This window comes from Bombina bombina, chromosome 1 (genome assembly GCF_027579735.1).
Source record: "Bombina bombina isolate aBomBom1 chromosome 1, aBomBom1.pri, whole genome shotgun sequence".
NCBI lineage: Eukaryota > Metazoa > Chordata > Amphibia > Anura > Bombinatoridae > Bombina > Bombina bombina.
In genome coordinates, this window is record NC_069499.1 from 1,448,170,197 (window position 1) to 1,448,196,441 (window position 26,245).

The window sequence follows — 26,245 nt, forward strand, 5'->3', positions numbered from 1 at the left end:
CCATTTTGACATTGAAGAGTCATATAGAGTTAACCCTTACTAGAGGCCTCTATCCCAGGGTATTAGTATAAGCTTATTCCTAGTCTCCAAAGTGAAACAATAAATGTTCCATAAGTAGGTCTCCAAAGCAAACATCCTGCACAGGTTACAATTGATGTAACAGAGCCTTGTGTAAATTAGATGTAAGGTTGGACAGGTATACTGAATAATTCCCGCTGTATCACAATAGCACAACGGCTATGGGCGGCACCTCTGAATATACCTAAGATCGACTTAGGCACAAGCGTACCAATTCCGCTGTTTCTCCGCTACTTAGTGAAAGTCACTTATTTACCTGATCCATATGCTTCATCTATCACGGATGTTACAAGTGTTTTAAGACACTTAGTGGTGTATTCCACGCCTTACTTTATGCAGGACGCATCTCGGGCTTTTCCTCCCCGGCTTCTTTCAATGTGGGAGCTCCAGCGTACAGACGGCAGGTATCAGCTGTTACCCCACCGGCATTAGAACAACAGCTACGCGCGTTTCACCCACAAATCATCGGGCTTCTTCTGGCTGAGTTGTAATTACTTGAAGACCCATAGCGACTTAAGTCTGCCTGAAAAACTCCTCCTTTTCCTTTTCTTTTACTCCCAGGTGTGAAATTGTGTGTTAAAAATGAATACTATGTTGCCACAGACGTTACTAAAGTGCTATATTATACATAATAACACAAAAATTCGGAAACATGACCGTTCTTCACATACAGATATATATAATATACTTTATTATTTATAATATTGATCCTAACAAGGCATTCAGAGATAAAGCTTAAAGAAACTTTAAAGGGACAGTGAAACCGAAATAACAAGGATATATATATATATATATATATATAATATATATATATATTTACCTAGTGACAGACCCAGTAACCCAAATATTATAGGATTCTAAGGTTATTGTTTTTACACTTGTAACCTTATATTAACATTAAAATTATACCTATATATCAAACATAGTAATTAGCCTAGACATACTTTCAGGGTTCTAATACTATTTTAATATTAATCACAGAAAGGGAGCGTAATAATTTCCTCATTCTGACCCAGAACTCTCAAGAGTTTTTTGTTACTTTGGTGACACTCTAAAAAATGTCTGGCTACCACACTAGTTTTAATATTCACATTTTTAATGGCCCTTTTGTGCTCTTTTATGCGTTCAGTACATCGGGCACTTTCAGAATAGCATATATATGATTATATGATCACTACCACAGGATATATGCCTTTTATTGTGTGTGTATTTCCATGTTTGTCAGTAAATTTACTGTCTGTTTCCATATTCTGATAGACTGAACAATGGCTACATTTGTCATTTCCCCCCCATTCCTATCTCTCCATTTTTCCAACCAAGTCAACTTAGGTTTATGGCTGAATGGACTTCTTACTAGTATATCCTTTAAAGGAGACACTCAGGGTTTAAATAAAAAATTTTCATGATTCAGATACAGCATGTCATTTTAAACAACTTTCCAATTTACTTCCATTAAAAAAAAATGTGCACAGTCTTTTATATTTACAATTTTTGAGTCACCAGATCCTACTGAGATGTGCAAGAATTCACAGACTATACGTATATGCATGTTGTGATTGGCTGATTGCTATCACATGGTACAAGGGGAGTGGAAATATACATAACTTTGAAATTTGTTATAAAAAAATCTATACTCATTTGAAGTTCAGACCTAAGGGCTATTGCAGTGTCTTGTTATCTTGCATTGTTGTTAGTGCAAATCTAATGTGTTGACTGGGTCCTTTAATTTTTTTGTCCTTTTCTTGCTGTTAGGGAGGGCTTATCGCCAATAATCTCAGCTTAATGACGGTTCTGCTTGTAATATGTGCCAATGTATATATATATTATATATATATATATATATACACTGTGCGGTACTTTGGGCTATCGTACCGCACCACGTACATATAGGGTCGTTGCTTCAGGATGCTCCAGCACTCTCGGCTGTTAAGTTACAGCCAAGATCTGGAGCTCCTGAAGCTTCAGCGATCGGGAGAAAAAAAAAACATTTTGGATAAAAAAAACCCATTTTATAGGTACTTGCAGACAGCTGCCACGTACCTAAGAAGTGCCTAACAGAGGGGGAGATTTAGTGAGCTGTTCTGGGGGGGGAGGGGGGGGGGCGGTCAGGCAGGTTGGGGGGGTAAGGAGGGATCCTACACTGGAGAAATATAAAAACATAAATTAAATTAAAAAAAAAAAAAATCACCTTATTTTCATACTGGCATACTGGTCTGCCAAGTACCTAAGATGGGGGGAGGGAAGAGAGCTGTTTAGAAGGGATCAGGGTGGTGGGGAGTGGTCAGGTAGGAGCTAATCTCTACACTAAAGCTAACATTAACCTTTTAAGCTACCTAATTAACCCCTTCACTGCCCGGGACTAATAGAAGTTTGGTGTGCAGCTGCAATTAGCAGCCTTCTAATTACCAAAATTGCAATGGCAAAGCCAAATGTGGTCTGCTATTTCCTGAAACAAGGGCATCCCCAGAGAAACTTTTTACAAAAATGTGTGCCATGTTTGCACAAGCATTATGTAATAATATGTGTGAGAAACCAAAAATTGTGAAAAAGTAAAATTTTTTTTAAATTTGATGGGATTTGGCGGGTTGAAATGATGGGCCATGAAATATACCAAAATGGGCCTAGAGATCATTACCTTGGGTTGTTTACTTAAATATATATATTATATATATATATATATAATACTTATATATATATATATATATATTATAATATATATATATATATATAAATATATATACTATATATATTTGATAGGTAAATAAAAGATAAAAACGAGGCTCTATTTCTGTTTAAATGGATTGATAGCAAAAATGCTAAAAATGCTCTGTTATTTTGGGCAAGTTTTTGTCTGGAAGTGAAAGGGTTTAAAGTTAGTAGTTATCTCCATGCACAATAGTATTGACTTTTATCTCTATGTTTTAAGACTAGAAGATAAAAGCATTGCTATTGATATTTAACTAGTAGGAAACTTGTACCGTGGTTCTAGTGCTCGGAATAATAAAACAGTTTTATTTCAACAATAAGTTGGAAATTCAGTCTTTAATGTTAAAAAAAGTGTTATTTTATTTTAAATCACATAACAGAATTGACAGCAGTGTCTATATTATTCCACTAGATGGCAGTATTGCATTTTGCAAGGTAAGGTTTTTTTTTCTTCTTTCTTTCGTTTTATTGTCATTTTGAAGGGCATTTATAAATCTGCATTAAAAATCAGAAGCTTTTAAAAGTGTGTTCTTAAGCATGCATTACATGTAATAACATAGGCACATTAAAAACTAAAATAAACGTTAGTATATCTTATGTATACAACCCAAAGATTAAAGGGACACGAGACCCAACATTTTTCTTCATGATTCAGATACAACCTTCCAATTATTCTATTAACACATTTGCTAATTCTCTTGGTAATAATAAACCCAGATAACCAACACAACCAATTAAATGGACATTAAACTCTAAGTAAATGCTAGATAGACTTATGTATTCAAAGGAAAATCTAGCCTAAAAATAATGTAAATATCGTATTTTTTTTAAGTTTGTTAGTTTGATATGTTGAAAAAAAAGTGTAAAGTTTTAGTGTCCATAAAGCAAAGGGCACCACCATCTTGTAACCTAGGTTTCCCTCTCTGCTGAGACCAATCACAGAAAGCTAGAAATGAGTCTATATATTGAGCAGCCTTTGAATATGTGGAATATATCAGTTTTAAGTCTGTAGTCTGCACTTCCATTTCTAACAGAAAGTAGAAAGCCCACAATTTTGAGAATTAAATTAAAAAAAAAAGCCAAAATTAAATGTTCATGATTCAGACAGAGCATGTGATTTTAAAACAACGTTCCAATGTACTTCTGTTATCAAATTTTCTTTGTTGTCTTTATATCCTAGTTAGGTGATAAGGGCTCAGGGACGTGCACGTGTCTTTAGTAATCCTTTGTATAAACATTGCTATAAACACTGTTGCAAAGACTACTGCCAGATGATGCTAGGCATGCCCTCCAGTCCACAATCCCAGTTAGGAAGCCGTAGCTTCTTCAGTACAGCAGAACGGCTATGATGTTCCATACATTCCTAATAGCGCTAAAGCTCAGCGCAGTTAGAACGGCATGGAACGTCCTAACGGCAAGAAGGGGTAAATGACAATATAATATTAGCATTGATAATATTTTCCCCAGCATATAATTACAGGATAAAATAAAGATTACGTGTATTTGTATTATAATATTAGATTTTGTTTGTTTTTTTTTTATAATACTTAAATACATTTTAGTAGTTAAATCTTCTAAAGTTAATGCCATTCTTATTCTTTGTAATATAAAAACTAACACTTTATTTATTAAATCTATAGCAATTAGCATTTTTAATTAATATCTCGGTATATTTGAGTAAATGAATGGCCACCAATAAGCAAGCATAACCCAGTTCTGAACCAAAAATGGGCCAGCTCCTAAGCTTACATTCCTGCTTTTTAAATAAAGATAGCAAGAGAACGAAGAAAATTTGATAATAAGAGTGAATTAGAAAGTTGCTTAAAATTGCATGTTCTATTATTAAATTACTATTTGGATTTAGTGTCCCTTTAACCTGCAAAATACATTTTAAACTGCTTTGACTCACTGTTGTAACTATAATTGAAATGACAAATTATCCTGCATATTTTGTCTCCTTAACCTTCAATCTGTAGATTAACAATTGCAAGCTCTTTGGGGCAGGGCCCTTCTTCTCCTGTATTCATTTTTTAGTGTATTTCATGGATCCGTATTTCTTATTTGCTTTGAATATGTTTCATTATTTATCTCTATTTATCTACCCAGCACTACAAATTGTGTCAGTGCTTTACACATAAATATTAATCTCCTCTAACTTTCCTGTTTGCTGACATTAACCAATCACTGTTATGTTACTGTGTTTTTTTAAAGCAAATGAAGATGAGCCAGAATCAGGGAAACCCAATGATATTTTCACCAAGATTTTACTATCAAACAAAGGTATGGTTAACCAGTGTAACTGCAAGGCTTTGTTAATAGTATGTAATGCTATAGTAGATTAATTAAATATGACCTCTTCATAATAATTGATACAGTATTTTACATATTAAGCACTAAATCTCACTTTGAAGCTGTATGAATGCAGATTTGTATATTTTCAAATTGATTATTTTATATCTGAACTGAGCACCCATTAGGTGCTAGATTACAGTTGCGCGCAAGCGATAAGGGGCTTATTTCGGCTCTTTGTGCACATTGGGAAGTAGCGCACGTATTAGAAGTTGAAAGTAAACGCAAGCGCAATTGAATTTAACGTTCGCCGGGATAGCGTGACTTCAGAGCTCTGGTTAACTGTTATATTTGACTAAAAACTGGCACAAAACACATCAAAAATATATTTAAATATACAGTTAAACTCATAATAACATCTAATAAAAAATAATAATAATAATTGCATAAAAAAGTTATAAGGGCTCAAAGATATGAGGTCTCAGGTGTTAGAAAAAAAAGGCAGGCAAAGGGCTTTAACATTGAGATACACACATATACATCTCTAAATATGTATATATTTGTTTATATGTGTGTACATATGTATTTATGTATTTATACGTGTATATATGCATTTACAAAAATATATACACATAAATACATATACATACATATATACGCCTAGATTTAGAGTTCTGTGTTAGCCGTCCAAACCAGCGTTAAGGGGTTCTAACGCTGGTTTTGGCCGCCCGCTGGTATTTAGAGTCAGGAAAGGGTCTAACGCTCACTTTCCAGCCGCGACTTTTCCATACCGCAGATCCCCTTACGTCAATTGCGTATCCTATCTTTTCAATGGGATCTTTCTAACGCCGGTATTTAGAGTCTTGGCTGAAGTGAGCGTTAGAACGACAAGACTCCAGCCGCAGAGAAAAGCCAGGAGTTAAGAGCTTTCTGGGCTAACGCCGGTTCATAAAGCTCTTAACTACTGTGCTCTAAAGTACACTAACACCCATAAACTACCTATGTACCCCTAAACCGAGGTCCCCCCACATCTCCGCCACTCTAATAAATTTTTTTAACCCCTAATCTGCCGACCGCACACCGCCGCAACCTACATTATCCCTATGTACCCCTAATCTGCTGCCCCTAACATCGCCGACACCTACATAATATTTATTAACCCCTAATCTGCCCCCCCCCCCAACGTCGCCGCTACCTAACTACACTTATTAACCCCTAATCTGCCGACCGGACCTCACCGCCACTATAATAAATGTATTAACCCCTAAACCGCCTCACTCCCGCCTCAAAAACCCTATAATAAATAGTATTAACCCCTAATCTGCCCTCCCTAACATCGCCGCCACCTAACTTCAAGTATTAACCCCTAATCTGCTGACTGGACCTCGCCGCTACTCTAATAAATGTATTAACCCCTAAAGCTAAGTCTAACCCTAACACTAACACCCCCCTAAGTTAAATATAATTTAAATCTAATGAAATAAAATAAATCTTATTAAATAAATTAATCCTATTTAAAGCTAAATACTTACCTGTAAAATAAACCCTAATATAGCTACAATATAACAAATAATTATATTGTAGCTATTTTAGGATTTATATTTATTTTACAGGCAACTTTATATTTATTTTAACTAGGTACAATAGCTATTAAATAGTTAATAATTTTTTAATAGCTACCTAGTTAAAATAATTACAAAATTACCTGTAAAATAAATCCTAACCTAAGTTACAATTAAACCTAACACTACCCTATCAATAAATTAATTAACTAAACTATCTACAATTATCTACAATTAAATCAACTAAACTAAATTACAAAAAAACCCCACTAAATTACAAAAAACAAAAAGATTACAAGAATTTTAAACTAATTACACCTACTCTAAGCCCCCTAAAAAAATAACAAAGCCCCCCAAAATAAAAAATGCCCTACCCTATTCTAAAATTAAAATTGAAAAGCTCTTTTACCTTACCAGCCCTTAAAAGGGCCTTTTGCGGGGCATGCCCCAAAGTAAACAGCTCTTTTGCATTTAAAAAAAACATAAAATACCCCCCCAACATTACAACCCACCACCCACATACCCCTAATCTAACCCAAACCCCCCTTAAAAAACCTAACACTAAGCCCCTGAAGATCTCCCTACCTTATCTTCACCACGCCGAGTATCACCGATCCGTCCAGAAGAGGGGTCCGAAGTCTTCATCCTATCCGGTAAGAAGAGGTCCAGAAGAGGGTCCGAAGTCTTCATCCTATCCGGCAAGAAGAGGACATCCGGACCGGTAGACATGTTCATCCAGGCGGCGTCTTCTATCTTCATCCATCCGGCGTGGAGCGGGACCATCTTGAAGCAGCCAACGCGGATCCATCCTCTTCTTCCGGCGACTCCCGACGAATGAAGGTTCCTTTAAGTGATGTCATCCAAGATGGATAGGATTCTATCAGCCAATCGGAATTAAGGTAGGAAAAATCTGATTGGCTGATTGAATCAGCCAATCAGATTCAAGTTCAATCTGATTGGCTGATTGGATCAGCCAATAAGATTGAGCTCGCATTCTATTGGCTGATCGGAACAGCCAATAGAATGCAAGCTCAATCTGATTGGCGAGCTCAATCTGATTGGCAGATTAGGGGTTAATAATAAAATGCAGGGGTCAGCGATAGCGGGGGCAGCAGATTAGGGTTTAATAAGTGTAAGGTTAGGGGTGTTTAGACTCGGGGTACATGTTAGGGTGTTAGGTGCAGACTTAGGAAGTGTTAGGAGCTGAACGCTGCTTTTTTGCAGGTGTTAGGTTTTTTTTCAGCTCAAACTGCCCCATTGTTTCCTATGGGGATATCGTGCACGAGCACGTTTTTGAAGCTGGCCGCGTCCGTAAGCATCGCTGGTATTTAGAGTTGAAGTGGCGGTAAATTATGCTCTACGCTCCCTTTTTGGAGCCTAACACAGCCCTTCAGAGAACTCTAAATACCAGCATTGTTTAAAAGGTGCGGGGGGGGAAAAAACCACGCGTATCTAACGCACCCCTTCTAACGCAAAACTCTAAATCTAGGTGATAGGCAGATATATATGTACATTGGAGCCCTTTGCAGTCAAGGAGCTGAAAACATGTAAAACACATTTATGCAACATTCATTTAAAAAAAAAAAAAAAGTTATACTGTGTATTTACTGTAAATATTTCACATTCCAAAGTTCTTCACACATATTTTTAGATACTCCTATTTATATCTGTATATATCTTAACATATATATATATATATAAAAAGATACAACAAGGGGTTTTTTGGTTAAGCACACCACAAAAAGACTGTTTGAACTTAGCACACACATTGTGGGAGTGCCACCAAGGTGACCAACAATTATTAAAATTACAACACAACAAAAAAGTGTAGGTGCACATCCTACCACTAGAGTCCACATATTTATAGCATATCTAAATATATACTTCTATTTGTTAAATATACTTGCATTGTTCAAATAAGATTGGGAATAGACATCTCACAATAATATCGACTTATATTTATATTGCAAAGAATATTATCAGAAAAATATGCTTTTAAATAAAAATGGGATCTTAGTCACACAATATGATCATATTCTGCTAAGCCAGTCACCACTTACAAGGTGTCCCATAATAGACTGGTCCTAACACTAATCAGTGTCCACACTGCAGCAAATCATGTCTATACAGAATGCCTCAGCTTTATATATATATATATATATATATATATATATATATATATATATATATATATATATATATATATATATATATATATACCACAATTATGTAAACTGGAACACACCAGCTCAGGCAGATTTAGCTATGGCCATACCCTAAGCACGTTCCTGCGGAGGATCAAAATACAGTCTGGACTACTCGACAGAGAGACCCTTGGTTTTTATTATCCCACAGTGTTTTTATTATGAAGTGTTATTTTATACTTGAGCTAAAATGTACAAAGTATGAGATGTATGATTTTTGTTTGTGTACGGGACATTTGCTTTTTTATATGCTATTCACATGCAACTAGCTAATTTCTTTTTAAAGACACGATGAGTCCACGGATTTCATCCTTACTTGTGGGATTACGCCTCCTGGTCAGCAGGAGGAGGCAAAGAGCACCACAGCAGAGCTGTATATATAGCTCCTCCCTTCCCTCCCACTCAAGTCATTCTCTTTGCCTGTGTTAGTGATAGGAAGAGGTAAAGTGAGGTGTTAGTTTAGATTCTTTAATCAAGAGTTTATTGTTTTTAAAGTAGTGCCAGTGAGTGCTACTTTGTTCTAGGGTGTAGCCTAGACCCAATCAGTCTCTACAGTAGAGCATTTGGTGGCTTTAAAGCAATAGGAACTGGTGGGACATAATTCTCACTGGGCCTCCTATACATGTTTGCTGTCCTAATCTAGATAGCCTAAGCACTTTAATCTCAGGCTGATCTTACTCCACAGGGCTATGGGAGGGAGAGGACCTCTGAAAACCTGCTGGACTGCCATGCTGTCGCACAGCATTCAAGGTAAGTGCTAACTTTATTATTTCTGGGGATACATTCTCTAAGAAGAAAGTAAGCACTACATTACATACATTCACATGTCATGGGCTTAGATAATGAAGGGCTCTTATTGTGATGGGACTGGGGTCTTTCTGAAGGCTATGTTACACATACACTGGAGAACAAGCAGTGTTATTTTCCTCCCGGCAGTTGTATCATACAAATATGCAGACCGGGAGACGGCTAGCTTTTGTTTTCTAAAGTCTGTAACTAGGGAATTTTACCATGAGACATGTTGCTATTATTTTATTGGTGTGAATCCGGAGGCTACTCATGGGGTAGAGTTCGGATTCTCAGGATTTGTCTTTTCTCCAAGAGGGATTGGAGAAGGGTTTGTCAGTAGGTTCCTTAAAAGGACAGATCTCTGATTTATCTGTTTTGTTACATAAGCATTTAGTGGATGCTTCAGTTGTGCAATTTTTTTTGTCAGGCTCTGACTAGAATCAGACCTGTGTTTAGACCGATTGCTCCTCCTTTGGGTTTAGTTCTTAAAGTTCTCTGAGGGGTTCCGTTTGAACCTATGCATTCCATAGATATTCAGTTATTATCTTGGAATGTTTTATTTCTTGTTGCTATCTCTTCTGCTCGAGGAGTATCTGAGTTTTCAGCATTACATTATAATTCTCCTTACCTTATTTTTCATGCGGATAAGGTAGTGTTCCGTACTAAACCTGGTTTTCTTTCTAAAGTTTTTTCAGACAAGAATATTAACCAGGAGATTGTGGTTCCTTTTTTATGTCCTAACCCTTCTTCTCAGAAGGAACGTCTACTACTCAATTTAGACATAGTCTGTGCTTTAATGTTTTACTTACAAGTGACTAAGGACGTTCGTCAATCTTATTCTTTGATTGTTCTTTTTTCAGGGAAATGTAGGGGTCAGAAAGCTACGGCTACCTCTCTTTCTTTTTGGGACTACTGGACAGCAGCTCCCTGCAGGTATTAAGGATCATTCAACTAGGGCTGTTGCTTCCTCGTGAGCATTCACGAATGATGCTTCTGTTGAACGGATTGCATGGCTGCAATTTGGTCTTCTCTTCATACTTTTTCAAAATTTTACAAATTTGATACCTTTGCCTCGGCTGAGGCTGTTTTTGGGAGTAAGGTTCTTCAAGCAGTGGTGCCTTCCGTTTAGGTTACCTGTCTTGTCCCTCCCTTTTCATCCGTGTACTATAGCTTTGGTATTGTATCCCACAAGTAAGGATGAAATCCGTGGACTCATCGTGTCTTTAAAAAGAAAAGGAAATTTATGTTTACCTGATAAATTTGTTTCTTTTTAGACACGATGAGTCCACGGCCCATCCTGTTCTACGAGACAGGTTATTATTTTGTTAAACTTTAGACACCTCTGCACCTTGGCTTTTCTTTTCTCTTCCTAACTTCGGTCGAATGACTGGGTTGGCAGGAAAGGGAGGAGCTATATATACAGCTCTACTGTGGTGCTCTTTGCCTCATCTTGCTGACCAGGAGGCGTAATCCCACAAGTAAGGATGAAATCCGTGGACTCATCGTATCAAAAAAGAAACAAATTTATCAGGTAAGCATACATTTCCTTTTTAATGATTTAGAACATAACACACATATATACAGTAGTCTTGAGAATGTTATTAAAAAAAAAAATTCTTGGACTATGATGGAGAGATAATACACAAAACATGATATCTAAAAACAAAAGGAGCATTATTGCTTAGAGGTATGTCAAAATTAAGAAATATTTTATTTGTATACATATTTGAGCAGTTGAATTAACATTTTTATTTCTCATAACTCCAGGTGTTCCTCGTGCTTTGACTGATGGAGATATTGCAGTTAAATTTGGTCGTAGTGCTTCCAGATGTTTTTCCTGCAGATGGGATAAAAATGATAACGGACAAGTCATTGTGCCTTATATCATTTCCTATAAGTACAGTAAGTATCTATACATTTTTTTGTACTTTATGTTATTAAAGTGATGTTAAATATTAGCATTTTAAAAATTGCCTCCTCATGAAACTAAGCAGTTCAGGTTTCAATGAGGTGACATTTCCACCTCTAAGCCAACAGCTGTGCTAGCATACAGAACAGAGCCGATTGGCTAGCATGGCTATTGGCTTAGAGGTTGAAACATCACCTCATTGAAAAAAGCTCACTTTGCTGTGGGCGGCCAAAGCCACTTAGTTTAGTGAGAAGGCAGCAGCACAGAAAGGGTACAATTAGCACACTTTTTTTTACAAAGTCATCACTGAAGGTCCTATTTATTTTCAGTGCTGGTAAATCCTAGAGTTTTTTAAATGTTAGGATATACCATCACTTTAATGTGAATTAGTGATTTAACATTTGGTTGCTTCAGCATATCTGTGAAGAGAGGACAGGTTACTTGGATGCTGATGGATGACGTGGCAATATTGAATTTAATTCAAAAATAATTTTAAGGTAGTTGCAGCAGACAGACCAAGAATCCTTATTCCATGATAAAGATTGATGAATGTATGTGCATGCATGGTGCTCTTCTCAGGGCCCAATTTTCAAAACTTGACAGCTTGGAGAGAAATCATGCAAAAAATAATTGGTGTATAGCATTATATTGTAATTCAGGTGTCTCTCCTTCACATCCAGAACCCTACATAGCAAGATAAACAGCTCTCCAGCTAAAAATTGCATTTCCAATACTCTATGAGGAACCTCTCAGTACTGAGAAGCCTTAGATCATCTCCCCAGACTAGAGAGCTTTAGAGAAACAGGCTCAGTCTTGAAGTGGTATATTGAGAAAAAACATGACGTAGTAAAAATAAACCCTTTCACTTTTTCCTCATGCACATTTCCCAAACAAAAATCTGAAGAGAATACATTTCTTGCCACATTCTACTCAGACTATGCAATATCAGGATGTTGTCCGGATTGGGGTCACTAAAATCTAATTTTGCTAATTGAGTTACCAAAACTTTAGTGAAAATCAAAATGTTCCAAATTAAACCTTTGGAATGTGAAATGATCCTGATGAAACAAATAAGAAATACCTTTTTCTTTTGCAAGATATGATGAGTCCACGGATTTCATCCTTACTTATGGGATTATGCCTCCTGGTCAGCAGGAAGTGGCAAAGAGCACCACAGCAGAGCTGTTTATATAGCTCCTCCCTTCCCTCCCACTCCAGTCATTCTCTTTGCCTGTGTTAGTGATAGGAAGAGGTAAAGTGAGGTGTTAGTTTAGATTCTTCAATCAAGAAGTTTTTTTATTTTAAAATGGTGCCAGTGAGTACTATTTTTCTCATGGAGAAATCGTCAGTCACTTAATTCCTAAGAGGAGTGCAGACATCTTATTTTTTCTGCCCTGATGTTGATGATCTTAGCAAACATTATCTAAGATCCTGCTGGTTTCCACAGAGCAGTTGAAGGTAGTGTAAAGAAATATCTTCAGTGTGGAGAACTGTGTCATGCTACAAGCAGCATTGAGGTATGTTCAGTCATTTGTTTCTGGGGAGACTTGATACATCAGAACAGGCTGACATTATTCCCTATCTGGGGAGGGGTAATCAGTATGCACTATATGTATGGAAATGGTGTACCTGGAATTCCCTTTTATATTGATTGCTTATCAGTATGTTTCACTTATGTATATTTAGTGTTGGCTAGACGCTGGGAGATGCGGTTTGCTGTCTAAGGGCTGTCATTTTTATATCACTATAACTGGCCTGAGAGAGTGCAGTTTTTCATGTAGTTGCGCTTTATTATTGAGGTTTATGTATAGAGGGGCACATGGCTTTTAACATTTTAATTGGGAACCGACATGTTGTTTTGCTTCCCATGCGGGTCTCAGTACGGCTCGAGTTATGCCCACGGTGGGCGAGGTCTAATTTTGCGCGCTCAGCCACGCACTATTCATCGGGATCGGCAGCAAGGTCCTGGGCTCCGGTGGGGCCTAAGTTGTTTTTGTAAATGAAGGAAGAGACTTAGGAGCGCTACTTAAGCAGAATCAGTGTGATCTGGGGGCAGGTAGGCGCCGCAGCAGAGCTGTGGCGAGGTGCAGGGGCCTGAATTGATAAAAGTTGATAAAACAGATAAAATTGATATAAATTGATATATAACATAACCAAACAAGCGGTGCAATATTGTTAAGCTTTTATTATTTAAAGGCGCAGTACACTTTTTAGTTCAAAATTTTTGAGTATATGTTTTGACTTCAGAGTTCAATATATCAAGTAAAGAACGACTATTATTGTTATTGCTAGTCTGTTTAACATGTCTGAACTTCAGGAAAGTACATGTTCTATGTGTTTAGATGACAATGTAGAACCCCCTCTTACTTTTTGTCCCTCATGTACTGAAAGGGCCTTACAATGTAAAGAACAGATTTTCTTTAATACAAATATGTCTAAGGATGATTCTCAGACTGATGAGAATCAGGGTATGCCGCTACTTTCTCCCCAAGCGTCACAACCTTTAACTTCATTTACTCTGCAGGATATGGCTGCAGTTATGTCATCTACCCTTACAGAGGTTTTGTCTAAGTTGCGAGTATTGCAAGGCAAACGCAGCAGGACAGAGGCCACTCTGATTCCTGCGACTTCTGATGCTTTGATGGCTATTTCCGATGTACCCTCACAGGGATCTGAATTGGGGGTCAGGGAACTTCTGTCTGAGGGGGAACTTTCTGACTCGGGAAGTATGTTACCTCAGACGGACTCGTACGTAATGTCATTTAGATTTAAGCTTGAACACCTTCGCCTGTAACTTCGGGAGGTTTTAGCGACTCTGGATGACTGTGACTCTATTGTGGTTCCACCAGAGAAATTGTGTAAGATGGACAAATATTTAGAGGTGCCTGCTTACTCTGATGTTTTTCCGGTTCCTAAGAGAATCTCGGAAATTATTACGCGGAATGGAAAAGACTGGGTATCCCGTTCTCACCTTCTCCTAATTTTAAGAAAATGTATCCCATAGCTGACACCGTCCGGGACTCTTGGCAAACAGTCCCTAAGGTGGAGGGAGCTATATCTACCCTGGCTAAGCGTACTACTATTCCTATTGAGGACAGTTGTGCTTTCAAAGACCCTATGGAAAAAAAAGTTGGAGGGTCTGCTAAAGAAGTTATTTATTCATCAGGGTTTTCTGTTACAACCGACGACCTGCATTGTGCCAGTCACAACTGCGCGACCTTCTGGTTTGACGCCTTAGAAGAGTCTCTTAAGACTGAGACTCCTTTAGAGAAAATTTTAGATAGAATTAAGCCCCTTAAGCTGGCTAATTCTTTTATTACGGATGCCGCCTTTCAGATTGCCAAGTTGGCAGCTAAGAATGTCGGATTTGCCATTTTAGCGCGTAGAGCGTTATGGTTAAAGTCTTGGTCTGCTGATGTGTCATCTAAGTTAAAGCTTTTGGCTATTCCTTTCAAAGAGAAAACCCTATTCGGGCCTGACTTGAAAGAAATAATTTCTGATATTACGGGAGGTAAGGGTAATCTCCTGCCTCAGGATAAAGCAGCTAAACTAAGGGGTAAACAAAATAATTTTTGTTCCTTTCAGAATTTCAAAGGAGTCCCCGCTTCTTCTTCCGCTAAACAGGAAGGGAATTTTGCTCAAGCCAAGTCCGTCTGGAGACCCAACCAGGCTTGGAACAAAGGTAAACAACCCAAGAAGCCCACTGCTGCCCCCAAGACAGCATGAAGGGGCGGCCCCCGATCCGGGCCCGGATCTAGTAGGTGGCAGACTTTCTCTCTTTACCCAGGCTTGGATAAGAGATGTTCAGGACCCCTGGACACTGGAAATCATGTCCCAAGGGTATCAACTGGAATTCAAAAATTCTCTCCCAAGGGGGAGGTTTCTTCTTTCACGATTGTCTATAGACCAGATAAAAATAGAGGCGTTCTTACGTTGTGTAAAAGACCTCTCTACTATGGGAGTAATCCGTCCCATTCCAATTCTGGAACAGGGGCAGGGGTTTTACTCAAATCTTTTCGTGCTTCCCAAAAAAGAGGGGACGTTCTGACCCATTTTAGATCTCAAGAGTCTAAACAAGTTTCTCAGAGTCCCATCCTTCAAGATGGAGACTATTTGAACAATTCTACCATTGATCCAGGAGGGTCAATATATGACTACCGTGGACTTGAAGGATGCATACCTTCATATTCCTATCCACAAGGATCATCATCAGTTCCTAAGGTTTGCCTTCCTGGACAAACATTTTTAGTTCATGGCTCTTCCCTTCGGGTTGGCCACAGCACCCAGGATCTTCACGAAGGTTCTATGGTCCCTTCTGGTGGTTCTCAGGCCACGGGGTATTGCAGTGGCGCCTTATCTGGACGATATTCTGATCCAGGCGTCGTCTTAACATCTGACAAAATATCATACAGACATTGTTCTGTCCTTTCTGAGGACTCACGGGTGGAAGGTGAATCTAGAAAAGAGTTCATTAATTCCACAGACAAGAGTTCCCTTCTTGGGAACTCTAATAGATTCCATATCCATGAAAATTTTCTTGACGGAGGTCAGAAAGTTAAAGATTCTGAATACATGCCGAGCCCTTCAGTCCAATCCTCGGCCATCAGTGGCTCAGTGCATGGAGGTAATTGGATTGATGGTGGCGGCAATGGACATCATTCCGTTTGCTCGTTTTCATCTCAGACCGCTGCAACTTAGCATGCTCAGGCAGTGGAATGGAGATTAAGCAAATTTGTCTCCTCAGATAGATCTGGATCAGGAGACAAGAGACTCTCTTCTTTGGTGGTTGTCACCGGATCATCTGTCCCAAGGGACGTGCTTCCACAGACCGTCATGGGTGGTAGTGACAACGGACGCCAGTCTACTAGGATGGGGTGCAGTCTGGAATTCAGGGTGTGTGGGCTCAGTCGGAGTCTCTACTTCCAATCAATATTCTGGAATTGAGAGCTATATTCAATGCGCTTCAGGCTTGGCCTCAGTTGGCTTCGGCCAAATTCATCCGTTTTCAGTCAGACAACATCACGACTGTGGCTTACATCAATCATCAGGGAGGAACAAGGAGTTCCTTAGCGATGACAGAAGTATCCAAGATAATTTGATGGGCGGAGGCTCACTCTTGTTATCTGTCAGCAATCTACATCCCAGGAGTGGACAACTGGGAAGCGGACTTTTTTAAGCAGATAGACGTTTCATCCGGGGGAGTGGGAACTCCATCCGGAGGTCTTTGCCAATCTGATTCTCAGATGGGGCAGACTGGAATTGGATCTGATGGCATCTCGTCAGAATGCCAAGATACGGATCCAGGTCAAGGGATCCTCAGGCCGAACTGATAGATGCCTTGGCAGTGCCTTGGTCGTTCAACCTAGCTTATGTGTTTCCACCGTTTGCTCTCCTTCTCCGGGTGATTGCACGGGTCAAAATAGGAGAGGGCTTCGGTAATTATAACCGCGCCTGCGTGGCCTCGCAGGACTTGGTATGCCGATCTAGTGGACATGTCCTCTCTGCCGCCGTGAAAGCTTCCATTGAGCCAGGACCTTCTCATTCAGGGACCCTTCCAACATCCGAATCTAGTTTCTCTGCAGCTGACTGCTTGGAGATTGAACGCTTAATTTTATCTAAGTGGGGGTTCTCTGATTCGGGGGTTCTCTGATTCAGTAATTCATACTTTGATTCAGGCACGTAAGCCTGTCACTAGAAAGATCTACCATAAAATATGGCGTAAATATCTTTATTGGTGCGAATCCAAGGGCTACTCATGGAGTAGAGTTAGGATTCCCAGAATTTTATCTTTTCTCCAAGAAGGATTGGAGAAGGGGTTATCAGCAAATTCCTTAAAGGGACAAATTTCTGCTTTGTCGATTTTACTACACAAGCGTTTGGCAGATGTTCCAGATGTTCAGTCTTTTTGTCAGGCTCTGACCAGAATCAAGCCTGTGTTTAGACCAATTGCTCCACCCTGGAGTTTGAATTTAGTTCTTAATGTTCTTCAAGGGGTTCTGTTTGAACCCATGCATTCCATAGATATTAAGTTGTTATCTTGGAAGGCTTTATTTTTGGTTGCTATTTCTTCTGCTCTGAGAGTTTCCAAGCTTTCAGCGTTACAATGTGACTCTCCTTATCTTATTTTTCATTCTGATAAGGTGGTTTTACGTACCAAACCTGGTTTTCTTCCTAAGGTTGTTTCTAATAAGAATATTAATCAGGAAATTGTTGTTCCTTTTTCTAAGAAGGAGCGTTTGTTGCATAACTTGGACGTGGTCCGTGCCCTGAAGTTTTACTTGCAGGCGACTAAAGAATTTCGTCAATCATCTTCTTTATTCATTGTTTTTTCTGGAAAGCGTAGGGGTCAGAAAGCTAAGGCTACCTCTCTTTCTTTTTGGCTGAAGAGTATCATCCGTCTGGCACATGAGACTGCTGGACAGCAGCCTCCTTAAAGAATTACGGCTCATTCCACTAGGTCTGTGGCTTCCTCATGGGCATTTAAAAACGATGCTTCTGTTGAACAGATTTGCAAGGCTGCAACTTGGTCGTCTCTTCACACTTTTTCCAAATTTGACACTTTTGCTTCATCTGAGGCTGGTTTTGGGAGAAAGGTTCTTCAAGCAGTGGTGCCTTCCGTTTAGGTTCCTGTCTTGTCCCTCCCTTTTCATCCATGTCCTATAGCTTTGGTATTGTATCCCATAAGTAAGGATGAAATCCGTGGACTCATCATATCTTGTAAAGGAAATTTATGCTTACCTGATAAATTTGTTTCTTGTACGATATGACAAGTCCATGGCCTACCCTGTCATTTCTAAGACAGGTATTTATTTTTATTAAACTTCAGTCACCTCTGCACCTTTGGTTTTTCCTTTCTCTCACCTAACTTCGGTCGAATGACTGGAGTGGGAGGGAAGGGAGGAGCTATATATACAGCTCTGCTGTGGTGCTCTTTGCTACTTCCTGCTGACCAGGAGGCAAAATCCCATAAGTAAGGATGAAATCCGTGGACTCATCATATCGTAAAAGAAACAAATTTATCAGGTAAGTATAAATTTGCTTTTAGCTGTGATTATCAAGAACAGACCATGCTTTAGTGCAAGGATGAAAGAATGAAGGAATACGATTTTAAAAATAAGAAATATTCACAAACATTTACGGCTAGATTTAGAGTTTTGTCGGTAAAGACCCGCGTAGCTAACGCTGCTTTTTTTCCCAACGCACCCTTCCAACAACACTGGTATTTAGAGTTGTCTGAGGGGCTGCGTTAGGCTCAAAAAAGGGTGCGTTGAGCCTAACTTAGCTCCACTTCAACTCTCAATACCAGCGTTGCTTACGGTAGCGGTAAGCTGGGAAAACGTGCTCGTGCACGATATCCCCATAGGAATCAATGGGACTGAGCTGGCTGAAAAAAAACCCTAAAACCTGCAAAAAAAGCAGCGTTCAGCTCTTAACCCAGCCCCTTTGTTTCCTATGGGGAAACACTTTCTAAGTCTGCACCTAACACCCTAACATGAACCCCGATTCTAAACACCCCTAACCTTACACTTATTAACCCCTAATCTGCCGCCCCCGCTATCGCTGACCCCTGCATATTATTATTAACCACTAATCTTCCGCTCCGGACACCGCCGCAACCTACATTATCCCTATGAACCCCTAATCTGCTGCCCCTAACACCGCCAACCCCTATATTATATTTATTTACCCCTAATCTGCCCCCCCAACGTCGCCGCTACCTTACCTACACTTATTAACCCCTGCCGACCGGACCTCGCCGCCACTATAATAAATGTATTAACCCCTAAACCGCCACACTCCCACCTCGCAAACACTAGAATAAAAAGTATTAACCCCTAATCTGCCCTCCCTAACATCGCCACCACCTACCTACAATTATTAACCCCTAATTTCCCGCCCGCACCGTCGCTGCTATTATAATAAAGTTATTAACCCCTAAACATAACTCTAACACCCCTCTAACATAAATATAATTTATATTAAACGAAATAATATTCCTAAAATTAACTAAATTATTCCTATTTAAAACTAAATACTTACCTATAAAATAAACCCTAATATAGCTACAATATAACTAATAATTACATTGTAGCTATTTTAGGATTTATATTTATTTTACAGGCAACTTTGTATTTATTTTAACTAGGTACAAAAGCTATTAAATAGTTAATAACTATTTAATAGCTACCTAGTTAAAATAAATACAAAATTACATGTAAAATAAATCCTAGCCTAAGTTACACTTAAACCTAACACTACACTATCATTAAATTAATTAAATAAATTAACTACAATTAGCTAAACTAAAATACAATTAAATAAACTAATCTATAATACAAAAAACCCCCACTAAATTACAAAAAATAAAAAAGAATTACAAGCAGTTTAAACTAATTACACCTAATCTAAACCCCCTAATAAAATAAAAAAGCCCCCCAAAATAAAAAATTCCCTACCCTATTCTAAAATACAAAAGTAATCAGCTGTTTTACCAGCCCTTAAAAGGGCTTTTTGCGGGGCCTTGCCCCAAAGTAATCAGCTCTTTTGCCTGAAAATAAAAATACAATACCCCCCCAACATTACAACCCACCACCCACATACCCCTACTCTAACCCACCCAAACTCCCCTTAAAAAAACCTATCACTAACCCCCTGAAGATCTCCCTACCTTGAGTCGTCTTCACCCAGCCAAGCCGAATTCTTCATCCAAGCGGAGCAATAAGATGTCCTCCATCCAGTAGAAGTCTTGATCCAAGCAGCAAAGAAGAGGTCCTCCATCCGGGCGAAGTCTTGATCCAAGCGGCAAAGAAGAGGTCTTCCATCCAGGCGATGTCTTCTTCCAAGCAACATCTTCTATCTTCTTTCTTTCCGGATCCATCTTCATCCCGCCGACGTGGAACATCCTTCTTCCCCGACAGACCTAACGACGAATGAAGGGTCCTTTAAGGGACGTCATCCAAGATGGCGTCCTTCAATGTCCGATTGGCTGATAGAATTCTATCAGCCAATCGGAATTAAGGTAGAAAAAAATCTGATTGGCTGATGCAATCAGCCAATCAGATTGAAGTTCAGATCCGATTGGCTTGATCCAATCAGCCAATCATATTGAACTCAGCATTCTATTGGCTGATCGGAACATTCCATTCCTCCGGTTCTTAGTGGCATATGCTCATAGACGGTTGCCAGTATCCTCCTATTAGTGGACTTCTTACTTCTTCCCTCGTAGTGTCCGATATCTGTGAAGCTATGTGGTGTCCACTGTGTTCCTACTGCAAGTCTCCGTCGGGATCCAACGTGGCTGACATCACTGTGGGGGGTGTGTGTGTTACAGCCCAATCGTAAGGTTAGCCATCACTTTGAAAATAACAGAGCATGAAAACCAGTATGTGCATAGAAAACAGCTTCAAAAAAGACCACGCTCTGAAAAATAAAACTGGATTTTATTATTAAACTTTAAAAATAGCGCAGACGGCTTCCGTCTGTGCTAGGCTATACCATTTCACAGTTTCTGTACTGAGCGATAAGACTGTCGCTATTTTTAAAGTTTAATATAAAATCCAGTTTTATTTTTCAGAGTGTGGTCTTTTTGAAGTTTTTTCTTGGATTGAGATGTAAACACCCAGTTTTGTAATTCCATTTTCTTTCTTGATTCAGTTAGAGCTACGAAAATTTAAACATTTTTGCTATTGACTTCTATTATGAAATGTGCTTCTTTCCGATGGTATTTTTTGTTAAAGAGATACCTAGGTAGGTAGCGTGCGCAGGTGCTGCCGTGTCTAGTGCTTTTTGCAAATCTATAACATTCTAGCAAAACTGCTGCCATATAGAACTGCAGAAGCCATGTGTGCGTCCTGCTTTTACCTTTCTGCTTTCAAGCAAATAATATGAAAAGGGAAGGTAGTGACCAAAGCGCTGAAGTGGGGTCCTCTAGCTGTGCACAAGAAGGCTTCCTAACTAGCCCAAATAGATTCAGAATAATAAGGGTAGTGTGTACAGCGCCTAAGCTGAGGATTTGACTAGCGGATAATTAATGCTGACTTTTCTATAAAGAAAGCACTGACTGAGGGGTCAGTATTTTATTTGCACTCTTTGGAGATGTGGCACATGGTAATAACAACAATAAATGACAATACAATAACAAATAAAACGTACAATAAAAACTACTCATGGATCCATGAAATTAAAACAAAGAGAAATCCTTGATACATATAAAAATGCTGTACATTAGATGTGGGACCTGCTACAAATTGAAGGCCCAATAGTGACACAAATTGATGAGTGCAAACTCCTGCAAATACTTAATATATACAAATCACAATCAAATGTGTCTGCAAAATAATATAAAATGTGCATGAATGTTCAAATGATGATAAAAGAGAATGATGAAAACGAGGTGAGAATATTTTTTTTGGTGACACAATCTTTGATGAAAAACTTGTGGTGAAAAAATGTTAGTGACGAAAATTGTGAAAAATAATTAAATGAAAATGTCAATGCAAAAATGAAATGGCGATGAAAGTGACAAGGTGAAAAAAATGAAAAAATGTCCATAAATACCAAGATTTTTTAGCATGTATCTACTCTTAGCAAGGAATAAGAGTCTCCACAATCTGTTTTCTTGGTTATATCTGTTGGGGTTGCCAATTCCAAACTTGATAGATTCAAGTCTCACCCCTTCTTGTGAATATCACATATCCACATTCTGCAAACACAAAATTTAAGTTGATTCAAACCAATGTTTCATATTGTCCGAATGGAAATTTAAGCTACAGGCCCTATATGGTTGTTTGTAATTTGTCCACAGCCTATTTGGACATTGATTTTAATTCATGGGACTACTGTTTAATAACAATATAATATATAAAATTTAATATATCAGTGTTGCAGGTTCTAAGACTGGTTGTTTGCACCAATATTTAACAGCGCAGAAGTTTGTAAATATGTTCCTCAGATCTATTATAGATACACTTGGATAGGTATATATCTGTATCAGTATATAGATTGTGCAACCAAGACATTACCAGGTTTTGGCAGTTTTATCCTAAATAGGAGTATATAAAAAATGAATATAGACCCTACATGTTTAGTACATCCGAAAGGGTGTCTGATAGTGGTGCCTCACTCTTATCCTCAACAGGGAGTATATTACACTGAATATAGAGCTTTCACTTGTCTAATATCATTAGTTATAATGATTTATTAATGCCAGTTTCATGACCCAGACATTTAAATTTAATAATAAATAAGAATATGATTTATCAGAGTGCCAAACGTTTCCTCCATTGTCTCCCATAATCAAGAATCGATGTTATGTTGCATCCAACCCGGTCATATATCATATCTAATATAAAATACTTTCAATATTGTATTTTGAATAACGAACAATCTGTTCCCCGATTGATTCTTTATTTTAGATCCAATATACCGCCGATATTGGTGATAAGGGCTAGTTAGTATAATTAGACGGCCAAGTCGCAGTATCTTTACACACTATATAACTATTTCAACAGGCTCACAATCAGTTCTGTGATCAAAATATTAACTTTGAGCAAGAATTTTCACTGTTGCCGCTAGATCTGTACAGGCTCACATCCGATCAGCTGTTAGACACTAGCGAACAGCATTCTGACATGAAAATTCCTCATTGCTGCCTGAACCCACATGGGTGTTAAACAAACCATGACAGGGCACTTCCCCGTAACAAATGACTATTCCGGGATAGGTTGGCTTCACGAGTCACATGATAGTAAACAAAAATGTGACGGTAAATATCTACGGCAAACTTAAAATAGACCATTAAGCTACAGTGAACTTATTAATTTAATTAAAGAAAAGCAAAACCAAACAATAATATTACAAATAGATACGGTAAACACACATTATATTAGTGTTTTCGTTTAGATACACTTCCGGTTTTTCATATCCGGTTTGGATTAAGGTCAGCCACGCACGCCCACTACTAAAGGGTATTTAAAGTGACTATCAGCATTACAAAACCAGTCTTGATAAAGGCCTGAGTTAAGGGCCAGAAACGCGTCGACCTACTGGTAAGCATTACTCTCTTTTATTTCCCATATTTTGGACCTACTATACTATGTTATACATTTTTTACAGAGGACATTCAAAGACGATAACAAGTGGTCAATTGTTCCCTAAGGACACGCCCATGGAGTCCCCTGGAGGATCATCTCATCAACAACACAAGGTTTTTCACTTTGACTTTTGTTTAACCCATTGGTTACAAGGTATTGGATTTGTTGCCACACATTGTGTTTAATGGTTATCATCACCTCATCATTTTTTCACTTTCATTCATCGCCATTTCATTTTTGCTTTGACATTTTCATTTAATTATTTTTCACTATTTTGTCACTAACATTTTTTCACCAGAAAGTAGTTTTTCATCAAAGGACTGTGTCACCCAAAAATGTTTGTACCACACACTGATTTTTTCACTCATTTTTCATCATTTTTTTTCATCATCATTTGAACATTCATGCACATTTGTATAATTATTTGGCAGACACATGTTGATTGTGATTTGTATATATTAAGTATTTGCAGGAGTTTGCACTTTCACCAATTTGTGGTCACTATTGGGCCCTTCAATGTTGTAGCAGGTGCGCCACCTAATTGTACCAGCATTTTTATATGTATCAGGATTTCTCTTTGTTTTAATTTCATGGATCCATGAGTAGTTTTATTGTTATTGTATTGTCATTTATTGTTGTTATTCCCATTGCCACATTCCAAAGAGTGCAAATAAATACGACCCTCAGTTATAGAAAAGAGGCGAGCATTAATTATCCGGCTAGTCAAATCCTCAGCCTTAGGCGCTGTACACACTACCCTTATTATTTTTCAGACAAATAATAGCTAAAGGGAAATTAGTTAGTATGAATTACCATTTATCCTCATGATCAGACTGCTTACATGTTTAATCCTGAGGAAGGGTGTCTATCTCTTCCCCTCTTGGACATCCATGCAGACCAGATTTTAGGACAGAGACTCCATAGTTTTGCAATAACTTTCCCTTTACTGAACAGCACAGCACTTAAAAGCACTGATTTTTTTTTAATAAAGTATACCAGAAATGCAACGCGTATAAGGTTACAAGTACATGTTATGCAATATTTAAACAGCCAATCAGATAACATCCAAGGGTATAAGTAAGCACAGGTACAATATCTAATCCTCTTTTCACTTTGCTGAACAAGCGGTTAAGTTAGTCAAATTTTATTTATGTTCTTTGTTATTAGTACATTTATTGTTCCTTGATTATTATAATATACTGTAAGTTCCTGTATAGTTAAGAAAGGTTATATTACATTGTTTTAATTTTATATTATTTTATTGTTCTGTCAAGATTATTCCTTATTATTTATTATTTTGGGTTTTATCTCTTTTGGTAAATAATATTATTACCTGTTCATTTTTAGAACCGCTTCCATTTTGAGAAATGTTTCCCCTAAGCTCTTCGTTGGTTTGTAGGTTGCGTCTCTGTTTTCAGGGCTTCTCCATTGTCGGCCTTTTGTCTCTAGTCCCTCATACGGTGGCTCATCATCATTTTCTTTTTCCCACCCTCAGTCCCTCCTCAGCCTCTCCGTCATGGACATTTTTTCTCCACCTCCTCTCCCTGAGTTTTATAATACCAACATTTTTTTGCAGTTCGCTCAGTTTTATTTTATTTGTAGGTTTGAGTCTTAGCTATTTTCTTTGTTACAAGATATGACGAGTCCACGGATTTTATCCTTACTTATGGGATATCGCCTCCTGGTCAAAAGGAGGAGCAAAGAGAGGCTCCACAGCAGAGCTGCTACATAACTCCTCCTTCCTCCTCCAACCCAGTCATTCTCTTTGCCTGCGTTAGTGATAGGAAGTAGTAAAGTGAGGTGTTAGTTTAGATTATGTTTTAAATGGTGCCAGGAGTGTACTATTTTTCTACAGGGCAGCCTCTGATCTTAGCCTGTCAGGCTATGTGAACTGGTGGATTTTTGCTCCACTGCGGCCTCCCATGATTGTGCTGCTTGTCTGTGTATGGTCTTAGAGGGTTGTAACTGAGACCCTTCTGTTTTCACAGGACCTCAGGAGGAAGAGTGGATCTCCTGACACTGTGAGATTGTCATGCTGTTCCTCAGCATGGAGGTAAGTGCAGTTTTTTATTCTGGGGTTTCTACAATAGCAATCTCAGAATTAACTGTACCTGACCTGTTCTTTTGGGGGCTACGGAAGGGCACCCCTTTAACATTCCAGACATTCTAGCATTTGGAGTTTTAGCATAGAAGCACTGGGATATGTGGAAAGTACCGACATACTGTTTAGTTGATCCAGGACATCTCTGGCATTACAGTGTTAGTCTAGAAGCGCTTGGACAAATTGTGTTGGTGTACACTGTGACGGGGCATGGCTCTATTAACGTTTATTACATAGAGGTGGCTGACGCTGAAGATAGTTCCAGAGGGGATGGTGTTGTTTCTAATAAGACTCCGGGTATATGGGCTGTATTTTTTCTTGTGTTTGATCGGGTGTTGGTGTGTTTCCGCCCACGAAGGGCGGAGGGGGACTTAGTTTTTTCACGCGATTTGCAGCGCAGTTCCTATTAGACTGAGTTCCGGTAGAGGACATTAGAACTGCGTCTCCTCATGGCTCCTAAGTCCGCTTGTGGTAATATTTTACAAGCGATCTTAGGTGCTCCGTACTTGAGGAGG

At 38.6% G+C, this 26,245-nt stretch overlaps 1 protein-coding gene across 1 annotated transcript in view; it reads left to right on the forward strand.

Annotated features, from left to right (window-relative positions):
- The first annotated feature begins 4,182 nt into the window (after positions 1 to 4,182).
- LOC128666320 (embryonic protein UVS.2-like) overlaps positions 4,183 to 26,245 on the forward strand; it is a 101,031-nt gene continuing 78,968 nt past the window's right edge. Inside the window, exons 1-3 of the mRNA XM_053720840.1 lie at positions 4,183 to 4,198; positions 4,996 to 5,064; positions 11,396 to 11,530. Of these exons, the coding sequence (XP_053576815.1) occupies positions 4,183 to 4,198; positions 4,996 to 5,064; positions 11,396 to 11,530 (220 nt within the window). The remainder of the gene's footprint in view (positions 4,199 to 4,995; positions 5,065 to 11,395; positions 11,531 to 26,245) is intronic.